This window comes from Pinus tabuliformis, chromosome 7 (assembly GCF_031772625.1).
Source record: "Pinus tabuliformis cultivar Carrire ecotype Pingquan chromosome 7, CPIR1, whole genome shotgun sequence".
NCBI classification, from domain to species: domain Eukaryota; kingdom Viridiplantae; phylum Streptophyta; class Pinopsida; order Pinales; family Pinaceae; genus Pinus; species Pinus tabuliformis.
This window is the reverse complement of record NC_142293.1, coordinates 868,625,593-868,649,766: the sequence shown is the minus strand read 5'-3', so window position 1 is coordinate 868,649,766 and position 24,174 is coordinate 868,625,593. Positions and strand designations below refer to the sequence as shown.

Genomic DNA, 24,174 nt, shown 5'->3' with positions numbered 1-24,174 from the left:
ATGCAAGATAGGTGTCCGCCAATTTGGGGATAAATGGGCGTGCAAACTCCATAGTGTTTGGTTCATTCAACTTTCCTATAAGCCACGGGTTTTTGCTTGGTTAGTGATGTATAGAGGGATCCCATCCATCGCCCAATTGACCAGCAGTGGGCTTTTTTATGGTCTATCATGCTTGTGGTTAACAAAACACTATGACACTCATTCTTTGTGAGCTCATTACACTTGGAACAAATCAAGTGAATTAAGGCATGTGTGAAATTATAAATGGATATGTTGCACTTGATGGACCACGTTACAACCCATCTGCAGTCGTACCCATGAAAACTCAAAACCATTGGATCATTTTGTCAAAGAACAAATAGTATATTAGCTTTTGCAGCTTATTTTTGGTTATGCTAATCCCCTTTTGTCAAAGGCTTTATGGAGAAGGATCATAATCAATGTGGTCAAAGTTCAAATAGTTATGTATGCCTTTTCTCTGTGGTTTCAAATGGTCCCCGCAAATTTCTCTATATTTTCTTTTCTTTGGACAGAGGAACATTGTTTTGTATCCCCAAAACCCTATATGCCAGATTTATCATTCCATTGTCATTCTGCAGTTTGTTCCCCCTTACTCATTTCTGGTAACATAAGCCTACGCAATCTATCGGTCCCAAAATCAAAAGTATCACTTGTATAGACAGGTGACACATTATTTACTACCAACTTCAATACAAATACCACTAGCAATGATTGATGCCTATAATGAAATCCCATTCAGCCTAATTTATAGTTTAAACCTTTTTGAGATTAACAGTTGGTATTAATTTTATTCTCATTATTGTAGGCAATTGTTGCACTTTCAACCATTGCTAACAACCATGGATCAGGCATATATGCCAAATTGGCAAACAAGAGATAATAAATATTTTTCAAGCCAAGTAACATATTTGAATAAGAAACCAATTAGCCAAACTAGAGAAACTAAAACATGTCCAATAGATAAAACTTCTGAACAAACAAAACAGTAAAGAATTCCCTGCCTAAATACAAATATTTTAACCTCATCTAAGCATACAAGGTTATATTGGATAGTCCAATACATAACTGAAAGTTGGATCAAGTTAAAACAAACTCCATTTTCAACTAATATAGTATGCTTCAAACCATGAAACTTATAACAATTAAACTAGTAGCATCTTACTCTTGCCCTTCAAAATATTCCTATCCTTGATAAACACCTCACAAAAACATTTTACATGAAGCAGACACCATTCATTGCAAAAACCATGTACGGAAGACATCCCAGCACATCCAAAAGATAAAAAAATTTAAACAAACTGAAAGGGCACCCTGCTTTGGTAGTGGATGTAGTAGCTCTGATGAGACACCTACAAAGATAACACTTTCAATTTTCAAAATTTCTTTGTCCAATTCATCAATTCTAATGTCATCAAACCTATACAAAACAAAATACAACTTAGACCTCACATGAATCTTGAAAAAAACAGATCAACTTCAGAACACTAATAAAGCACGTTTTAAGTATGAGAATGGGTAGAAGCATCTAGTCTTTGTTTTTTCTTAAGAATAACCATAAGCAAATCTTATAAATTTAGTTCACATATATCATTGGATTGGTTATTAAAAACATGGATTATTAACAGAATATAAATTGTCAAACATACAAAATACAACTTAGATCTCACATGAATCTTGAAAAAAACAGATTAACTTCAGAACACTAACAAAGCATGTTTTAAGTATGAGAATGGGTAGAAGCATCTAGTCTTTGTTTTTTTCTCAAGAATAACCATAAGCAAATCTTATAAATTTAGTTCACATATATGATATATCATTGGATTGGTTATTAAAAACATGGATTATTAACAGAATATAAATTGTCAAACATACCGCCAGATGAACAATCGGAGAAGATGTTGGCAGTAATTTTGCTGCTCGGAGTTCTGGGCACTTTGCTCTGTCAAAGCCTGTTACTTCTCCCCAACAAAAGTATTCATAAATATCAGCATCACCAGCTGAAGCAAAACGAGCAGCAACTAGAGGACGAGGTGGTGAGGATATCCGCCCAACTGACCCAACAGGCAACATCAATTTTCCAGAAGAATTCTCCTTCCCACGCGAACCCTCTCTAACTTCATCCAACACACTGCGTTTGAAAAGATGCCGAGAACATGGCCAATTGGATAATGAAAGTCCACCCCCTAGTTGATAAAAAATAAACTTAAGCTACAAAGTCAAGCTTATTACTGTTTCTGAAGTATTGATCCATGAGAAACAAACACTAACTAGGAAATACACAGTTATACCACCAATTGTCGACGGTTAGACAAGAACATGCACTAGTGACAAACTGCAGAAAGTCAGATTCCCTAACTCAAAATACACATCTGTAACCAATGACACTACACTTTTGTTCTATCCACAATACCTCAGTAGATAGAACAAAATTCTCCACAATTAGGCCAAGAAGCTAGATATCATCCTCCAAAACTTTATATTTACTATTACAGTCATCAATTACAAAGCATAAATTATTACATAAGCATCTGTAGTTTATCTTAATTGCATGAAATGAGACAACTGAATATTGAGCATCATAACTATTACAAAGAATTTCCTTCCTCTATAGATAGCTCTTTGTTCTGATGAATTTATTTAGTATTATTCACTAAAATAAAGAAATAGGATGCTCACTGTTCTCACTGCACTGGTAGCCTGTGACATATTAGTCAAACAGGCTAAAGTTTGTACCAACTAATCAGAGTTTATGTTAGTTACAAGTTACAAACAAATTTAAGCCAAGGGCAAATCAGGTAAACTAGTACAGACAGAGCATTGTGAACATGCTGATACACCAATTAATTGGAATTTATATGTTAATTCCAAAAAAACTTTACTTGAAGTGCAAGTCTAATGAAACAGCCAAAAATAATTATACACATGTTGATGCAGAGAAAAGTTAGAATTCAAAAATTAATTCTAACATAACTTACTTCAAGGGCATGCATGTAAATTTGAACAAGTTCCAAGCAATTACAAACATGCTAGTTAACTCATTCTAGAATCTAGAGATCATTTGGAATCCTTTATTAAGTTCACCTTCGGGGAATCTAAAATCAACCAGACTGCAATACAGCATGGCTATAAACCATGCTACATTGAAGAAATAGTTCCTTCTACATCATACAATTGTATATCCTGCCAACGCATATGAAACCCTCACTTAAACATCAAAAAGTTCTTGCTCAACAAATTGAAAATCTCAAACATAACAATTTTGTTGGCCTCTCATAACAGACAAAAGCCATTTAATAGCTTATAATTTAGACAAATTTTGGCTTATAGCTCTTAGATTCATATATCCTATTAAAGCAATACTATGAACCTTATACTGAAGTGATACATTGTTCTTTTAAAAATCTTATTTTGAGAAATGAGGTTGAATTGCAAGATATGTGGTGTGAAAATGTTTAGTTTAAATAATCACTTGAAATACCACTTTGCCAAATCCCGAGGGTGAGGTGAGAATTTTTCTGGCATCTACCCCAGAATTTGTCCACAGTGCAAATCAATCAATTTTTTATATGAATAGGGAGAGAGATCAGAGGGAAGAAATGAGGCTTGTGCTTGCAAATAACTGCAAGCATCTCAGGGGTGGGGAAAGCCAATCCATGGGCTCACATTCCACAATGCCTAGTGCCTCAACGTCTTCACCTTTCTTTGTGCCAAGGTCATTTCCTAGGGTACAACCTTCTATGCTTCTATTGTGGCAAGATGTTTTCTACGAAGTGACATGCCATTCAACATTGCCAAGAACAACCCATTCTATCATACATGCCTAAAGTCATTGCTATAATTAGCCCAATGCAAGGGCCCTTCCTATAATGACTTGAGAGGGCCTCTCCTTCAACGGGAAAAGGATGATTGCACAAAGAGAATGGACGAGCTTAGGGAATCATGGGAGACCAAAGGATCCATCGTTACGCCAAACAATTGGACAGATGGGAATGGCAAGTCCCTTTTGAATTTCTTGATTAATTGTCCCAAGTTGGCAATGTTTGTCTATGTCGATGCATCTACATATGTTTAAGATGCACAATTACTATGTGAGTTGTTGAATAGCTTCATCCATGCGATAGGTCCATAATAGTATGCTTTCCAAGTCATTACAAACAATGCTGCTAATTATTTGATGCTGGCAAGTTGCTCATAAAGAGGTATCAGAGATTATATTGGACAATTCCTGCCACCAATTGCTTTGATTTGATGCTTAAGGACATGGGCAAAATTCCTTGGATCAAGGAAATTGTTAAATCAACTAGGATTTAACATAAGCATATACACAACTAGGAATATATATACACACGTATTTTCTTACACTCATAAAAAAGTTCATAGGGAACAAGGAGTTGGTCTATCCTATCATAACAACCTTCATTTCTCTTCAAAGGATGTTTCTTTCAATGAGCAGAATGTTTGTGCCTACAACAGTAAAGTAGATGGGCAAGCCATAGCCCAACTTGTTAGACACAATTAGAGTTCTTGGATGATAGTATAGAAGTTGTGTGCTATTACTTAACTTTGGTAAAGGTTCTTCACTTGGTGGAAGGTGAGAAGCCCGCAACAAGCTAGTTGCATGAAGCCATGTATTGGACCAAGAAAGTTATCTATCAACACTCTCAAAGACAAGGGGGAAAAGGTATTTCACTATACAAGCCAAGAGATGAAGTGTTATTGATGAGCGATGGAACAATACTCTCCATCATCGGATTCATGCAACGAAGCTCTACCTCAAGCATGACCCTCACAAGACCTGTGAGTACACGTGGTTCTTTATGAGTTTTATAGCGAGACGGATCACTCGCATAGATCCTGTGGTTCTTACTTGTACCCATGAAGACCTGCATTAAACTTGCACAAGACCCGCATAAGACCCATGAATACCCTCAAAATTTGACCTTTTCTTTATTTTTCCTTTTTTTCATATTAGAAGTTTCTTCTATATTTTGCCAAGTCTTATACGAATCTTATAAAGGTTGTTCCCGAGTCTTATATAGGTCGTTGAGTCAACAGACAGATGAGTCCTATATGAGTAAGAAACATGCAACACTGTGCTTATGCATGAGGTTTTAAGTTTGATGCAAAGGTCATGGTTGGATTTTTCCAATGTGAACAAAGAATGGTGTTGACTCCCGTTGAACACTCGGAGATTTCCGAAATGATTGAGATATATAAGCTAAGTGCTAGGACATTTGGGTATGACATGGCTATCCAAGACAAGACCGCTAGGAAGCAAAGTAAGTTACAAGTAGAATTCGTTTCGGACATTTAAATTTCAATATCTTTCCTTTCTATATATTTATTACTCAATGGAAATATAATCTGTTGTCTTACCTTTCCATTTATTTGTTGTAGATGTTTGGTGGGCAAGCTATGGCAAAAGGATCACAAAGTTGCAAAAGCTTGCCACTCAGGGTAATAGTCAAACTTGCAGATCTTCAAGGTACGAGCACAACTGGAGAGTCTTGTTAAAAGAGTGTACCAAGGACAAGAGTTTCCTTAGGCTTGGTGTCTTGCCTAGGAAAAAGTGTCCACCTTGAGACAACTTTATGAGATATACAGTCTAAGTGACCTTTTGGGATATTGAATGAAAAGGTGATTTGAGGGGATAAACTGACTTAAGTTAAGTCAATGAGAGATTAAATCCCCACCCTGATCTCAATGGCCAAGATCTAATCTCAACCATTTGATCATAGGATCACTCTCCGTTATGGGAGAACAAAAAAGCAAGTCAAGGAGAGAAGAGGCACCATTATGGATTCATTCTTCATGAGCTTTGGAGAAGAAGACAAGAGCGCTGAGAGAGCAATTTGTACAGCAGAGATAAGGAAATACAGCCGCAGGTACAGCACAATGTTGTGAAAAGCGCAAGCGGGATTAAATCGGCACTGGGAATGAAGCGGAAAAAATCGGAAAAATTGGGAAAAACCGGAAAAACCGGGAAAAAAGCATTTGGTACAAAAATATTCATTTTTTTTCAATTTTTTTAATATCTAAACCATCTACAACATAAAATAAATACATTGACACATAAATATGATAAAAAAACTAATATATAAGATGTTTAATATCATTTCTAGTGCTAAAATCACACATAACATTGAATCATGTCTTGAATAGTAAGTCCTGACTCCTGAGTCCCAGCTCATCCTCAAAATATCAACAAAAAATATGATAATGTATCTCATCATGTCATAATGTCATAGACTCATATACAATAAAATGAAAGACTAATCCTATTGATTTCCTCTACCCCTCTTGCGAGAAAATGTCACAGCTTTCCCTTTCCCTCTAGATGTAAGATGCTAGTGCCTGTGCTGGTGGAAATGGCAGTGGAGTCTGATGTGCTCTAGAAGTTGAAGAACTAGAAGTAAGAGCTACAGGAGGTAGACCACGTCCTCTACTGGTGGCAGTGGTAGCCCGGGTAGGCGGTGTCACCTCCTCCTCCTGCTCCTCCTCCTCCCCCTCCACTACATCCTACACTAACCAATCATCAGTAGAATCCATGAGAGGCCTCTCGGCCTCAACCCTCCATGCAGCAATGGTGTCAATCCCATCCAATGAGATGACATCCACATCAGGTGTCCTCTCAAGTTCCCTCACCCACAATCGAAGATTGTAGTAGACGTAGACCATTTCATTAAGTCGCTGGGACTCCAACCTGTACAAAGATCATGAAATAATACTTAATTATTAATATTATAAAAAAAAATATTGTTTAATGAATTCAAAAATTTATTTGGAAATTTGCAATATTTTAAATGTTTAAGTGTTAACCTATTGCGCTTCTTGTTGTGTATTTTTTCAAATACACTCCAGTTGCGCTCACATCCTGAAGAGCTGCATGTTTGGTTGAGGATGCGTACGGCAAGCTTTTGCAAAAGGGTACTTTGCCGCCATACATTTTCCACCATGCATCTACAACAAAATTACAAATAAAATTTTAAATAAACATAAGAAAAAAATGGAATTTGAAGAGACAATGAAATTTGAAACAGAGTTACAAACTAAAAAATACCTAGCATTTTAATCGTCCTATCAGTGATAGCCATCTCAAAGCCAAATGTGCCACCTACCATCTTATATGTCTCAATTTGTTTAGAGATCTCTATACGTTGTTCTAAAGATCGCACCATCTTCTGGACACAGGATAAGAATCCATCCATGATCTCAGCATCAAAATCAAACCCACATGCATAAGAAAATGCAGGGTTCAGGAAAAGCCCAGCAGCATGAATGGGACGATGGAGTGTGTTGTTCCATCGCTCATCAATCACTCCCCATAGAAGGAGTTGTTTCTGAAACCCATTATCTCCCTTATCATCATATAGTAGGCCCGAATGGCTTCTTTGGCCCTGTCCATGGCTTCATACAAATAGCCCATTGCGGGCTTCTCACCATCAACCAACCGAAGAACCTTTACCAAAGGTTCAGTAACGGTGCACACCTCCTGCACTCCCGCCCAGAAGTCTTCCTGGTATGAAACTAGTCTGCATACGGCCTCTCCTTCTGGTTTGCGGCTCATTGACAAAGCACGCCACTCCTCTGAAAGAAACATTCTCTTCACATCCCACATAGAATTCAAGAGGGATTGAAGAGATATGAAACTCGTGGCAAACCGTGTAATGGCGGGGCGCACCAACTCTTTGTTGTTGGTGAATCTTCTCATCAAGCTAAGCACAGATGTATGATTATATATAAATTTTGTGATGCTTTTTGATGAGTCAACAGTATATTTGACAAAGGGAATTTTCCCTATGTCCTCTAACATCAAATCAATACAATGGGCAGCACAAGGTGTCCAAAATAAAATAGGATGCCTGTCCATAAGCATTCTACCAGCAGCCACATAATTTGCAGCATTGTCCGTTATGACTTGGACAACATGTTGTTCACCCACCTCCAAAATAAACACATCCAGCAAATCACATAAAGTTCTTGCATCTTTGATTTGATGAGATGCATCAACAGATTTGATAAACATAGTCCCCTTGGGACAACTAACCAAGAAGTTTATAAGGGTTCTCCCCTTTTGGTCAGTCCAACCATTTGACATAACAGTGCATCCTGTTTGTGCCCATGATGCCCTAAAATCCTCCAATCTTTGGGTGCAGTCACGCTTTTCATCTTGAAGAATCTGGCCTCTGAAATCATGATAAGAAGGGATTTTGTACCCCGGGCCAACACTGGCAATAGCATCAACAGTAGGTTGGAAAAATGGATTATTCCTTACAATGCTGAAAGGAATATCACTCCAGAGGAGAAATTTTGCCATCAACCTGTCAACTTGTTCTTTTTCAGTTCTTTTTAGCATTGAACCGATAGATGGTTGTGAACCAGGTGTGGTTCAAGGAACAAAAAATGATGATGCAGCTACCGGATTGACTGATGTTGCAGTAGAACCAGTGCCACTTGGCCCACTTCCTTCAGCTGACCTTTTTAGTTGCCTTTTGAGTTCTTTGGCCTCTCTAGTGTGCTCTAATTCTCCCAATGCTCTCATGGCTCTTTGGATAAGTTCAGGATTTGTATTTATACAAGGCCCCACATCATGTCCAGGGATCTGTGCAAGGTGAAACTTCAACCTGTACACCCCCCCGCGTATCTCCTTTCCACACAACTTGCATTTCAAGTTTTGTCTATCATTCGGAGCTTTAGGTTCACCATATTCCCAGAAAGGATCCAATTTCCTTGGCATGTTTGTTTTTGAATTTTGAATTTGCAAACCTATGGGAAAATAAGGATTAGGAAATAGGAATTTAGGATTACAATTTAGCATTTACAAAATTACAAGTTACAAATTTCCAGAATCCAAAGTTCCAAACCCAAGTTACCCAACCAAATGGCAAATGCCAAAAACAATGAAAAAACATAAACAATGTTTAAAAAAAATGAAAAAAAAAAAAAAAAAAATTGGTTCCCATAGTCATACCAATTTACCCATCCCAAATCAATGAAAAAATACAAAAAATTCTTTAAAAACAATGAAAACAAAAGGAAAATGGTGCCCATATGAAGTTTCCCAACCAAAAACAATGAAAAACAATGTTTTTAAACAAGGAAAACAAAAAAAAATTAATCCACATACCGTTTTTATGGAGAAATTGGTGGTCTCCTCTTGAATTTGTCCTACAAGCACTTAGATTTGCTCACAAACCCTCCAGCTGCTCTCTCCAAGACGTCCTCCTCCTTCTACGCGCGCCCACAGTCCAAATGAGCAAAAAAAATCAAAAATCGCATTATAAAACCCGCTGCCCCGACACCCTGCGCTTTTTTCGGAAAAAATCGGCAAAAAAAAATATAGCCGCTTTTTTCGCATAAAACGCGCGATTAAATCATCTTAGGGAAAAAAACACGATTTTTTGAAAAAAGCGCAATTTAATCGCGCTTTTCACAACACTGGTACAGCATGAATATCAAGGAGAGAAGGGCACAAAATTCTAGGCTGAGCAGGCCACAAATTTCAGGGCATCCTTTCTTCAGTCTACCCAATGACAGCGCGAATTTTAAGGGATGTTCAGCACATTAATTACAGTCTGAACAGCACAAATTTCAAGGGAGCTAGGCACAAAATTCGAGGGTCATCCACGCACATAAATCAAGGACTGATTTTTATCTAGTTATCAGTAGAGCAGAACAGTCCAACAATCGAGGAGCAAGCACAATTTTCAAGGGTGATTTCTCCTGGAAAATTCGTACACGAGGCATCAATTTCGAGGGAGCTATCAGATACGAATTTCAGAGCAAGTTTAGCACAAAAATCAAGGTCTATTCTGCACAAATTTTGAGGAGCAGATGGCACAAAATTCAAGGAGCAAATTTAGAACATTTTCCAAGGAAATTCTGGGCATGAATTTCAGGGAGATAAGTTGTATTTATTGCTGTCACAATTGCTGTAAAATTTCGCTGAAAGAAATAAGAAATTCCTCTCTCTCACTTGTTTTCCCTTCAGGGTTTTTCCAAGGTGCTCCATCAAGCTTCCATTACCCTCTTAAAGTTAGAATTCCCAATTTCCAAATTCATTGAATTCCAAAACTCTAGAATTTTTGAATTACTTAAGACAGCCATGCACACTCACCAGAACTTCTTTCATACCTTTTGTTTTGGATATCAAACTACGTAGGATAAATTATCATTATTAGTTTCATTACTAAGTTGTAGGAAACGTGGCCCTAGGGGTCGTTTCCTCCCGGGAAACGAAACGAAACCCGGAAACACGTATCGTACGGCCTGGAAACGCGTTTCCGACCGTACTGCCACGTTTCCCGAAACGGAAACGTGGTAGTACGACCGAAAACGCGTTTCCAGGCCGTACGAGCCACGTTTCCCCAAATTAATGTGTTGTTTTTTAAATTTTTTTTAGGTTTCCGGGATGTTCTAGAAACCTATTCTAAAGTTATAAAAGAGCAGTTTGTCTCATTCTCTCATCACACTATTCAGCAAGTATTGTGTACATTTGCAAAACCTTGTCATTCGTATTCTTTCACAAGTGGCAACTTCTTCATCAACATAAAGGAATTGGAGCACTTATGGTTTTATTCATTCTGTGAAGCGCAATAGGTTGGGCTCACAGAAAGAAAAGGATCTTGTTTATGTGCACTCCAACCTTCGCCTTGCATCTCGTAGGGGTCCAGAATACAACAGTGGTCCTTCTAAAGAATGGGATGTGGATGCAGAAAATCATGATTTGGATCTCTCTCTTGCTGCCCTGAATATTGAGGCCGAATCTAATAGTGGAATTGGTGCATCATCTTCTTCAGCACTACCATCCACTGTTGAGCATTGCGCTGCTTCTATTTTTGATGAGGATTGTTATGATGAAGATTAGTCTTTTGTGACTTGTCTCTATAGTTCTTGCAGCCTTATAGTCTTTATTGTACTTGCAGCCTCATATACTAATATAAATAAAGGCTGATTTTGGATTTTCCTATATTTTTATTTTCATTATGTGATCATTCATGACTCATGAGTAAATGTGATGTAAATTTAATCTTAATGTTTAAATGTAATAAATTATAATCATATAATGTAAATGTATCATTCATGCTTTATGATTGCACATATATATAATAATAATTTTTAAATATTTTTAATATATATATATATATATATATATATATATTATTATTATTATTATTATATATATTCGCGTTTCCCCGTTTCCAAAATTTGGGCAGGTCGCGTTTCGTTTTGCTTCCCGTTTCGGAAACTCGTTTCCGTTTCCCTGTTTCGTGCAACTTAGTTTCATTATCATCAATCTCAATCTCATTGTCAGTAGCTTCTTCAATTGTAAAATCTTCAATTTTTAGAGCCTGATTCTCCTTCCTTTCACTTGATTTCTTTTATGTTTTTGACCTGTCCTTTCAATGGCTCAGCAGATTTAACCTTACAATTCCATGCTGTGTGGCCAGGTTTTCAACAATAATAGCAATCAAGGTCTTGTTTGTGGACTAAGTTTTTACCTGCCCTTTTGCCTGTTTTATTTGTATCATTGAAAGCATTTTCTCGAAATACTTCTTCACTTACCCTCTTCTCGCCTGCCATCTGAGAGGATATCTGATCCTCAAGGTGATTGACTCAACATGAATACTGCATTCCAATAATTAAATGGCAAGCTACTCAACAATACATTCCACACCCAATTCTGTTAACTATTTTATTAGTGCCCATATATCATTTGTGCCATTTTACATGATCTCAAATGTGTGATTTTACATGATCACTGCATCGTTTTGTATCTGAATGGTTGAAGCTTCAGACAAAACTTATCATTCAATGCTTTCAACCCAGATAATTTGTTTTAATTTTTCCCATACTTCTGAGGCTGATTTTTCCACATCAACGTGATGCAGTTAGAATCTGATACAGTGAACCTTATAATGCATTTAGCCTTATCATTCATATTCTGCCATTCAATCAACTTTTATGGCTTTGTGGGCTTGCACTCAGTTACTTTGACCATCCCCCATACGTTTTGTGCATTAACTGTAATTGAAACTTGCCCTTCCATGTGTAGAAATATGCACATCATTTTTTCTGGAAGGGTGCTTCAATCTTAGAAAACAAAATGAGGAAAATTTGTACATGAGGTTTCCGGAAATAAAAATTTTCTTTCTGGAACAGAGGCAAATTTATATATGATATTTCTGGAAATAAATATTCTGTTTCTGGAAGTTGATATTCAGTGTATTGCAAAGAAATTCAGGTTGATCAAAAGATAATTTTAAGATAAGAAAGAGTTACCTCCTCCTATTGGAACTTATGATTGTGCAGAATATCTGTTCTATGTAGATAAATAATTCTTCTACGAATTGCCTCTGCTACGGCAATCACACCTGAGGGAAGAAAATAGACTGAAAACATATGCACCTCCAACTGGAAGTCTTTACACTAACCCCCTGGAAATGAAATTATATTTCTGGAGCTGAAGAAAAATCATGCATAAAGTTTATGGAAGTATAAATTCTGTGCATATTCACCCCTTTTGTTGCAAGGAAATTTAGCGAAATCAAAGATAATCTTCAGATAATAAAGAGTTACCTCCTCCTGCTGTAAGTTATACTTGTGCAAATTATTCGAAGATAACTAGTTCTACAAGTTGCATTTGCTAGGGCAATCCCACCTAAGATATGGCAAAAATCAACTGCAAAACGTCTGCAACTGCTTCTAGCACTATACCCCTGTAACTTTCACACATAAAACAAATAACTCTGATGATATTTAGGGCAAAAGCATTACATGTATGCATGCTAAAGTTCCCAGTCCACATCTCTGTGCTTTCCAGTGGATGTGTACCCTACTGTCTGTTCTTCACATCAGTGTCTGTTATGGTGGTCTTCTGTGCCTTGCATCTGATCTGGCTGTGACAAGCTGCTACATATTACTCTTTGTGCCATGTCAGGTTCTGTGCCTCTATGGCAGCATCTGTAATGGTGGACTTTCGTTCCTTGCATCTGGTCTGATTGTGACAAACGGCTACATATTTCTCTCTTTGTGCTATGTCAGGTTCTGTGCCTCTATGGCGGCATCTGTTACCTCCAGTATGGTGGCTTTGATCCACTTAAGGCTTTCTCTTCTGTCGTCAGGTTCAATGAATGACTTTGACCTGTTATTCCTTTTTAAGAGTTTACAATCTTTTTTTCTAGAGTTGGAAAAAATTCAGAGAATCAGAAATAACTGAAACTTACAAAGATTTTCTTTCCTTGAATCCTTGAGTCCCAATCAACAATGAATTAGATTTAAAACACTTCGAATTTGAATTAACTAAGGTTCCAAATCCTTCTGCTTGTATACCATGTTGAAAAAATAAGCAAGATATACAAAATATGATATTTTTTACTAATTGAGTCATTTAATACAAGTATTTCCCTTTTATGCCATTCCTTAGGTAGTTGTACTACCCATAGGACCCACATAACCTAACTACCTCACATTAATGCCACGTAATTAGACTCAAAGTTCACATCCATTTGGTGTGTTGTCCATCCAACTGTGTTGCAAGAGCTAACACAGTTTGTAAGGTGTCCTTGGCTACCGATGCAAAGGTCTTTTCATTGCCAATACCTTTTTACACATCCTTAGCTGCACTCTTGCTTTGTATTTGTTCATTATGCCATCTGATTTGTACTTGATCTTTACACCTATCTTCATCTTACTGCCTTGTCTTCACGTAGATCTACAAATTTCACTATCAGCACCTTATCACCTTGATTTATTTGAGTGGAATCCATCTCTTTTTCATAGCTATGTGTCATTTTTCCTTCTATAGCTTTATAATGCTCTGTTGTTCCTTTCTGCATGTAACAGTAGTCAATAGCATGAAGTTCATTGCAGGTGGATTTTGTAGTTGCTGTTGGACTATCAATGCTCTAATACAAGGTTCAATGCAATAACGTAATGTTACAAGTAACATTGATATAGGGTAGTTATGATAAGCATGAGTGACTGAAGTGTGCCTTCTTGAATGTGTTGATTAATGAAGTTTACATGGAACAAACACCAGAATTTGCACAACCTGTGAAGGAAGATGTTGTATGGCCTAAAGCAAGCACAGTGATGGTATTCCACATAGATAAATCCTTCTAACAGATTGGATTTATCAAGAGTAATACTAATTTCGATCCAAGCCTGTATGTGAAGAGCACACAAAGTGGAATTATTAATAATCATTCTTCATGTTGATTATTTGATCTTTAAAGAGTTCAATGAGGACGAGATTGCAGACATGAAAAAGGACTTGTTGCAAAATTTTGAAATGACACCTGTTGTTGTGTTACACTATTACCTAGGAATAGAAGTTCAACAGAAATCTTAGTGTCTCTTTGCTCGGAGCAAATATGTCAATAACCAACTCATGAAATTTTAGTGTGGGACTACAAAGTTGTATACACTCCAACAGATCCCAGTAAGAATCTGGCCATAGACCAAACAGGGGAATCTATCAGTGCAACCTTATCCAAAAAACTCATGAGAAGTTTAATATCCTTGGCAATAACTAGCAAGATATCTGCTATGATCTTGCCACAATGTTCAGATATATGGTGGTACCAAAAAGTACACCAAAGTAAGGCTGCCAAAAGGGTATTGCCGTACATTAAAGGAACAACAAATTTGGGATTGGAATACCATGAACAGTAAAATAGCAGTGGTTGCATACATAGATTCTGATTGGGCCATGTTACCGCTCAAACTAGCATGGGACCTACAAGGGATCCCTAAAGGGCAAATGCTAGGCCAAGGGAATGGAGACTTAGCCCACTGTCACCTCAGCTAAGGCTCCCTTCTATTTACGGACTTTCACTGATGGGAAAAGACCTGGTATGAATAGAGTCACTTATGAAGGATAAATCAATGGATATAAGTGACCCGAATGGATCCCCTTCCTAGAAGAGGTGGAAGGATTGAACTTGCTTGCTTTCTAAGCAAGGTACTATGTGTTCTAGCGAAAGGAAGACAGGATTTGGGGGTTAGGTTTATGGGGTAAGACTTGTGAAGGAGTTTTCCCAATCCCTAAAATCCTTGTTAGAATTGATATCCTGAATGGTTCTTGAAGAATGGTCTCTCAACGGAGTGGGACCACAAGGGGCCAAGTGGCCCCAGTCTAGAGTATGAGGAAGGAATGTAGCAACCAATGATATCCTTACCTTAGACAAAGTGGGGAAAGGATCAAAGAAAATATAATTAGTCAAAGATGATGTTTTGACCCTGGGAAGTGCTAGCCTTGGGGATCACAGAGCAAGTTTTGGTCCCGGAGCTAGGGCTTGGCTTTTCTCCCAACTCCACCATCCGAATGTCTTCAAATTTGGAGGGCGGCTAGAGGAAAAGCCAGCACAAGAGACCCTAGGAGATCGAGTTTTTTTAGTGGCTAACTTGCCAGGAAATTGATGTCCTAGGCACCCCAATGTGGCTAGACTTGGGAGAAGGTGAAAGAATAAGAGTTTTGGCGACCACCCTTGGTAAATTAATTGCCTTAACCCTTGGGAAAATGGAGTCTATGTTGATTTTGTGTAAGATTTCTTGGTTCCCAGTCAAATAGGCCTCAAAATTACTTCACAAACCCTCTAGGTCAAGTGAATGCAATCTTGCAACTTTTATACTTCAAATGCACAAAAGGAATGGTTGATCAAGGTCAAATTTTACCCCAAGGAGATTTCGCTCACACTACATGGCCCATACATGGACAGAACATTATAGTAGAGGCAATTCCACAATATTAAGCAATACCTGCATGCAACAATTAGCCCTAAAACAACGAAAATATAAATCCAGCATATATGACAGAAGTAACAAGAATAACATCAAAATTTCGTACTTACATTCAATAGAGTATATCCAACCATTCACAAATGACAATAGAGAAGCTCCAAGAGAAGATAGACCAATAACCATACATCAAAATTCATCCATAAATGCTCCAATTCATCCTCTAGAAAAAGTGTGAAATTCTCTAAAGAAGGGAGAGATCCAATCCAAAGTGATCATGAGAAATGACCTCAACTCACTTGTATTTATACACATCTTAGGAGTTCAAATTAGACTCCTTGGCCTACATAAGCCCCAAAAATAAAATAATGTGATAATAATGGAGAGAACATTATAATAGAGACAATTCCACAATATTAAGCAATAACTGCATGCAGCAATTAGCCCTAAAACAATGAAAATCCCAATCCAGCATATATAACAAAAGTAACAAGAATAACATCAAAATTGTGTACTTACATTCAGTAGAGTATATCCAACCATTCACAAATGACAATAGAGAAGCTCCAAGAGAAGATAGACCAATAACCATACGTCAAAATTCATCCATAAATGCTCCAATTCATCCTCTAGAAAAAGTGTGAAATTCTCTAAAGAAGAGAGAGATCCAATCCAAAGTGATCATGAGAAATGACCTCACCTCACTTGTATTTATACACATCTTAGGAGTTCGAATTAGACTCCTTGGCCTACATAAGCCCCAAAAATAAAACGATGTGATAATAATACAACTTTAGATGACAAGCCCACCAAGCTAGCTCATAAATGAAAAAGTAAGTCTCTCAAGAGGTCAAATAATAAACTATGCATGTTGTAAGGCCCTCTAAGAGGCCTAATGAGGTCCATGGGTGCCATAATAAAGAAAAGGACCCTAAAAAGCAGTGGGCAAGGGGGTGGCCCCTTGTAATAACCTGTGGTGCTCCAAATGACATCTGGGGGCACACAAGTGTCCTCATGGGTCTCCAAACAAATCAAAGATGCTTGTAGGCTGCCCTCAAGGGCTAGGATGATGGTGTAGGTGATGCCACATCATTGTGGAAGTCCTGGATCATCTGCCAGGTGTATGGTGTAGATCTGGGGTCGGCTAGGCATGATAGACTAAGTGTGTCCTTTTCATCCAATAAGTGAACCACAAGCAATCTCTGAATGGTTGTGGGGATCCATGGAGTGCAATTTGTTGTTGTGGAGGCCCATGGCTCTCAACGCTCACCCTACATGTGCCAATGTAGCCCTCTAGAGGATTAGGACCCCGTATAGGGAGACCAAACCCCAAATGGAAACCATCTGCAATCCTGCATAAGATCCAATGTGTCCCCTAGCCTTCCAGCACAACAAATCATTTGAGAAATCGGATAAATGAGCTTACCTAATCATGGACCACAGGTGGGGACTTCATAATGGTCTGCCCTTCCATAATGGGCTTCGGGATGTGCCAATGTCTTCTAAACTCCAAATGGGTTAACCAAGCACCCTATTAGGTGGTTTCTACCTCTAAAGGGGACAATATAGTCAAGGTACATTCGTCAAAAGGTGGTGGCATGTGACAGATAGGTGAATGAAGTAGGGAATGAGAAGGGGCAGCCCTGGGTCACATGTTGGGGTACAAGGGTAGCTAATAAGAGGGAAGCCCACACTTTGGGTTTATTATGTTTAGGAGGGAGCGATTGTAGTACATGAGGTGCCCCGGCCTTGGTTTTTCCACCCTTCTTTATATGTCTTTTACCTTTTATGATTTTCTTTGATTAACTGATCGGGTAGCTAATAAGAGGGAAGCCCACACTTTGGGTTTATTATGTTTAGGAGGGAGCGATCGTGGTACATGAGGTGCCCCGGCCTTGGTTTTTCCACCCTTCTTTATATGTCTTTTACCTTTTATGATTTTCTTTGATTAACTGATCGAAGCTCAAGGAGTTAGAGCATGATGTGTAAGATATAGCAGTGGAATCCCCCATTTAAGGCGGAGCGGTTCATCGCCCACCGAGGGTTGAGACAACAATCATGGGTTCCTATATGATGAAGAAGGCTCATAGAACCTATAGAAACCAGGGTGATGGCCATGATGATGGGGTAGAGCTCATGTGTTGGCTTTTTTTCACGTGCTAAAATGTTTTTGTCTCGGCCATATTTTGCATTTTGTGGTACTTTTCCTATTGAATGTGGCCATATATGCTTTTAACTTTCTTTTCAGCTACATCAACCTTTGGCCTTCATTCCAGGGCATGACCCAAGGTGTGGGCAAGGGGAAGGGCCAAGCTAACCCTTTGTGGACCCAAGTGAGAGAAATGATGGATGGGGTGATAATGAATGAAAAGAGGGTAATATAACTGAATAGGGGAGTGGGACCACGCAACCAAAATCGGGGTTTCCCGTGAAATACCATCCCTGGAACCAAATGGACAGTAAAAGATATCCCACAAGACTAGAATCCCAGGTTTATTCCTAAAATGGATCTAGAGGACAAAAGCACAGACCTAGCCCATCCTTTTCACCGAATCCCCCATTAATCCGAGTAAATACGTTAAAGCAATACTTCATCAAGGCGGAGCAATTTGGGGGCATGAAAATACTTTCCCCGGGAAGGCCTAGAAGTGTCCATGATAAGCAAACTACAACAATGAATTTCAAAACGACAACGCATACCTTTAGATTCAAGAGGCCCACCTTCAAGCATATGATCATGGCAGATGGGCGAGGGACCACATAGTTGGCTCAAGTGGCGGAGAAATGGCACAATGAGCTTGTTGATGGTTGCAAGTGCCTGCTGGCTGCCGGCTGAGGACCATCTTGGAGAAATAACAAAACAAAAAAATAAATAAATAAAATAAAATAAAAAATCCTAGGGATATTACCCACAAAATCATGTGTAACAAGCCAAATGCACAAACAACAAAAAATCTACAATTTGTTACACATTTCACATTGGATTGGCAATGATTATTTGGAGGAGCAAACAACAACGGACCACGTTGTTCTCTTAAACAAAGGCATGGCAGAAGGAAGATTTATAAAATGTGTTTAAGAATCTGGCTAAGTAGAGTTGTGGTTGATATTAAAAATGTGCAGTAGAATGCAAAGACCACTGCTACCACTCATGGTACATGAAAGCTTTCTACTTGTATTTAAGACCTTCTTCAGTAGGTTGTTCATGGAAGATTTGGTATGATGTGTTTTCCCATTGAGGATAACCTTTGAGGCATCACTTCATATTTAGATGCATGATTCTCTGTTGCGATATCTGACATGCTCTGGGGGCATCATTACAGTTTTCAAGGCATTTGGAGGCAAGACACATCATTTAATTGGTTTGTTGGCATGACAAGGAGTTTCTTGGAGACACACCCTTCATAAGTTGGTGACAAATGGCATCTAAAGCCCTTATTCCAAGGTCCAAATAGCATTCTAGAGAAATGCTCTGTATCTAAAGGGATTTTTGTGTATTTTATTGCTACATGTGTCTCAATCATCCGCTAATTGATGAGATCATCCAAGCTTCAAAAAATTGATAGCCACCTTGGGCCAATTTTGCAAATATATCAAGAAAAGGCGATTGTTTTGGGGTTTTGAATGCTTATTGTGTTAAATAAGAGTTTTTTTTAGAGAATGCTCATCCTGGGATGCTAACACTAGGTCATAATTTGTTAGAATTTCCTTGAACGTGGCAACCTAAAAATTTATTTCCTAGCAAATTACAAATCTACTGAATAAAAGCACCACTGGGATCTTAACAAAACTTAAACATCAGAAGCAAAAAAGATAACCAATCTTAATCACATAAGAACACAAATTTTCTACCCAATCAAACATTTCTTCATTTATCAAACTCAAAACCTAGTTGGGCACGCTCACTGGGAAAATAGCCCTATGAGGAAATTCCACATACAACAATGACCTGGATTTGATCCAGCCGATTCCAACCTGGATATGTCCTTTGATATATCTTCTTAGCTTATCTGAATCTTCCTTGCTACTCATTGCACCTTCCCTGGACCCAACACACTTGAATGGAAGTCCTTCTCTACCAAATTACTAAGATGTCCTTCTCTCAATGTCTTGCACCGACTCAATGTATTGTATGTCTTCTCCCTTAGCCTAGCCTTTCTTTTAGAAGCTTGAGTTATCATTGAATCTACAACCTTAATCTCTAAAGTGATTTACAGTTGAAATTAGATCTCAACATTGCTTGAGATCGACAGTTGAGATTCATCTAACTCACTAATGCAAAAACATTTGCATATCTTTAGATTAGCTCATGTTTATCTTATATAGGAAATTTCTTTAATCACTCAAGTAATTGCTAAGGTTAAGTGTGAATTAGGCAACTTCAACATGCCTAGAGACTTAGGCTTGTGCAGACGTACCCATTGTAATAACCCCGAGAAATTAATTGTCCAAAAGACGAAGTAGCCTATCAATCCCTGTAGGTTATATTCCTTGATAAGAGGGAAAACCCCAATATACCCAATGTTTGCGCAGCATAGGGCAAGTTTTAGGGCAGTTGGGCAAAGAAACCCAAAGTTGGGGTTTCGAGTGAACCTCACTCAATCAAGGAGAAAAATCCCCTCGAAGAAATCTATAAATACAAGAGAGTTAGATTGATTTGGATCATCATTGCTTGAATCATTTATCTTTGTTTTTCTTTGACCCTGAGGCTCTCAGGGTTTTAAGACCCCTTTTACCCAATTAATTTCGATAGTCAAAGATTCCACCCTAGTTAGTCCTTTTTCTCCTTTTATACCTTGTTCTGGAGAGCATTGTGGCTAGGCAAATTAAGCAATAAAGTATCTTGTGGAGAGCATTGTGGCTGGCAAATTAATCATCCTTGAAATTAACAAATTCCCTCTAAGGCTAATTATCAGGGCAGATCGAGGTTTTTTGTGATTAAACCCCCCACAGAGGAAACCTCATCCGAAAATAGGCCAAAATTTATCTAAGCCAAGAACACACTCCTATTATGGTTGAATCTTTAAGGCCAACAGGCCGCAACGCTCTGTAGCAGCCGAGAAGCATCTAAGGTATTCTAGATGAATTAGATGTGATCAGAGTTTGAAATTATCTGTGGCAAACCAGTGAAGCCCTTCTGGAAGCCACCCAAACTAAGTTGGGCATAAAGGACTCCATTTTGACAGGAGTCAAGCTTCCCTTGAGGTTACTTTGATAGATTGGTGGGATTTCCTGAAACACACAGTGATCCAAGGCAAGCACAAGAGCAGATTGCCTAATTTCTCTTGACGCAGATTGTGGGACAAACCCTGAGCGAAGTTCATCCATCATCTCGACCCTAGTCCCTGAATCCAACAACCCTCGGTTGAATCTAGGTTTCATCCCAAGGTTTCCCTTATGGTCGGAATTCGTAGGAAATTTCAATTGCATAATACTGTGGAGTATTTGGTAGAAGTTAGGATAATCATAGTTTACTAAAAACTATTGTTGAAATTGAGGATAGAAGGAATTATCATATTGACTAAAATAAAATTTTGTGTTGAACAAATCAGAGCTATTCGTGGTGAATTGATGCTTATTCAAAATTGTGTTATTGAATGGATCAATGTTCTATTAATGAACCAGAAAACAACAAACAAACAAAAAAGATTAAAAATCCCAAATTATCTGAAAGCTTAGGACGAAATTACCCTAGATCACTACACTGGTATCAAAGCTAGTTCGCCTGCCAGCCTAGAGGGGGTTTGAAAATGGAACTACTAGAAGCAATTTTCGCCAAAGGGTATGCAGAATCTTGGAGGAAATTGGAAGAGCAACAAGCAGAATCTATGAAAAAATTGCAATATTGGAACAAAGTAGCTCTTACAAAATTAGAGAAGTGGGCCAAGGAAAATGAAAAGGATCGATTAAGGAGATGGAATGACCTTGGGCTAGCTACAAGAAAAACAAAGTACAAGAGGATAAGCCCAAGCCCATTACAAGAGGAACTAAGACAAAGGCAAAGGCATGGACATGGTTGTATCCCCCTAAAAAGAAGCCAGAACTTGGAAATATTACCAACAATGAGATGGGAGATTAGAAAAATAACCCTGTGATTGAAGCATCTTATTCTGCAGATAGTGGTTGTGATGGATTTTCCAACCATCAATTAGAAATTAGAGTGCCAACCTTAGCTACCATAGCTGATGCACCCCTTGATTGTGAAAATGATATGGAATTGGATGAACAATTTGATTGTGAAAAGTGGTACATATCTGAAGAAAGACACAGATGGACAAGTTGCCCCTAAGATTGGTTTCGACAACTACAATGAGTGCTTAGGTATAGACCTACAGAGTTGGGAAAGGACAAAACACATCTTGATTTGAAACATGATCCAGTATCTTCTTGGGCCAAAAATGAATTGTGCTTCAAACAAGCAAAAAAATAATTCAGGTTCTGAGGTTGTCAACAATATGTTTCTAGAAAGCAAGGAATCTTTAAAATCCAAATAGAAGGTGGATAATTCGGGAAAAACTAACTATCCCGAGTTCCTAATGAATGATACTTCATATGTAAGTGATCAAAATGTTTGTTCGAGTATTGACCATGCTGCCTTTTGTATTGAAAAGAGTGTGTGTTAATGAAGCACCTAGTATATTATGTGATGCTACTTCATGTCAAACCGTTGAGCAGTATTTGTCAAGCGATGAATCATCTAAAGTTAGGTACAGTTAAGACCAACAAGCTAAGCTAGTAGAGGCATTAGCAATTGTTGCTTCAACTATGAACTCACTAACAAGTAAACAACCCACTAATGGAGTGATACGCATCATTTAGAAATCTTCACAAGATGAGGCAGTAATTGGTTTTCTTGAAGCAAAAAAGTGGCTTGCATATAAGGAAGGACCAAAGAGAGGATGCTCCAAGAGTGAGAAATCGCCAAAGTAATTGCAAAAGATCAACATCACACAATGGAGAAATTTTTATCATGTTGGTACTTACAAATCCCAGATTTTCAAAAATGATTGTCTCGATGAACACTTTACCAGACAATCTAAAGAACCAGTTGCAAGAAGGTGACCTCACACTAGAAAGCAAGTTTGTAGCTACTTCAAATGAGGTATGGAGACCAAATATTTACCTTCCACTTGCAGTTGTTAAGCATAATTTCGGACAAGGTGGAGAAATCAAAGTACAATCTATAGCAATTTTATTTGAGCATGCGATTCATAGTGTTGTTTTTCCATCTGGGGCAATGGCCAATCTACCGAAGGTTCCATGGAAAATGCCTATAGAGGAGTTTAAGTGAGGAGAGATATGAGAAATTTTTGCATACTCTCAATTGATCCCCAGATGCAAAGGATCTAGATGATGCATTGTCAATTAAAAACCTACGGAATGGTGTCATGAAAGTGATAGTCCATATTGTCGATGTTCCCTATTTTGTCCATCTTGAGACTATATTGGATAGAGAGGCACAAAACCATTCTAAGAGTATCTATCTTATCCAATGTATGCTACCATTGTTGCCTTGCATTCTTTGTAAAGAACTGTGCTCATTGAACCCATGAATTGATAAACTAGCCTTCTCAGTTATGTGGGATATTCATCCTTCAAGGGATGTTGTAGATCACTTGATTGGACAGACAATAATTCATTCATGCTGCACGATTTCCTATCAACATGCACAGGAGATTATAGATGGCATCTTTGATTACATTAAAACTAATCGCAGTGAAAATGCTACCCAAAACTACATGGATCATTTGATTGGCAAGACATTGTTACAAGTGTTCATAATTTGCGTAAACTTCTACACAGAGAAGGGAGAACAAGTTTGAAAAAGGGCCTTTGGGACTAGATAACTCTAGAGCCTAAGCTTTTGTTTATTCTAGATGAAGATGGTTTGTTGTGTGAAAGTACGCTTTACGAGAGCAAGGATTCAAACAAGATCATGAAGGAATTCATGCTTCTTCGCAAACACAACGGTTGCAAAAGTTACTTCTAGATTTTTTCCTAGTTGTTCCTCGTTGCACATGCATCAAAAACCCAATATATGGAAATTAAGAGAGTTGGAGGCATTTTGTAAAAAGCATGGTTTTGATCCTGATGTCTCCTTTGCAAGTGCATTGCATCACTCCCTGAAAATTTTGAGAGAGAGGTTGAAAGATGATCATTCATTATTCAATACTATTTTTTTATATGCTACAAAGCCAATGTAGCTAGCAACGTATTTTTGCACAAGAGAGTTGAGAGGAAAAGAAAATTACTGGGAAGAAGTATTGGGTGATAGTTTACCTAGCAATATTGAAAATACCACCGCACAAAGAGAAACTAGGCTTCATAATAAGAGAAGAAAGTTTTTGCAGTTTGATCATAGCTACAGCCCTACTTTTTATGGAACCTTCTCAAAGAAAAGTGATAACATTA

The 24,174-nt window shown here is 38.0% G+C and overlaps 1 protein-coding gene across 1 annotated transcript in view; it reads right to left on the bottom strand.

The window, feature by feature from the left end:
• Positions 1-24,174, bottom strand: part of LOC149250391 (uncharacterized) — a 132,470-nt gene that overhangs the window by 76,211 nt on the left and 32,085 nt on the right. Inside the window, exon 7 of the mRNA XM_089453635.1 lies at positions 1,894-2,149. Within this exon, the coding sequence (XP_089309761.1) occupies positions 1,894-2,149 (256 nt within the window). The remainder of the gene's footprint in view (positions 1-1,893; positions 2,150-24,174) is intronic.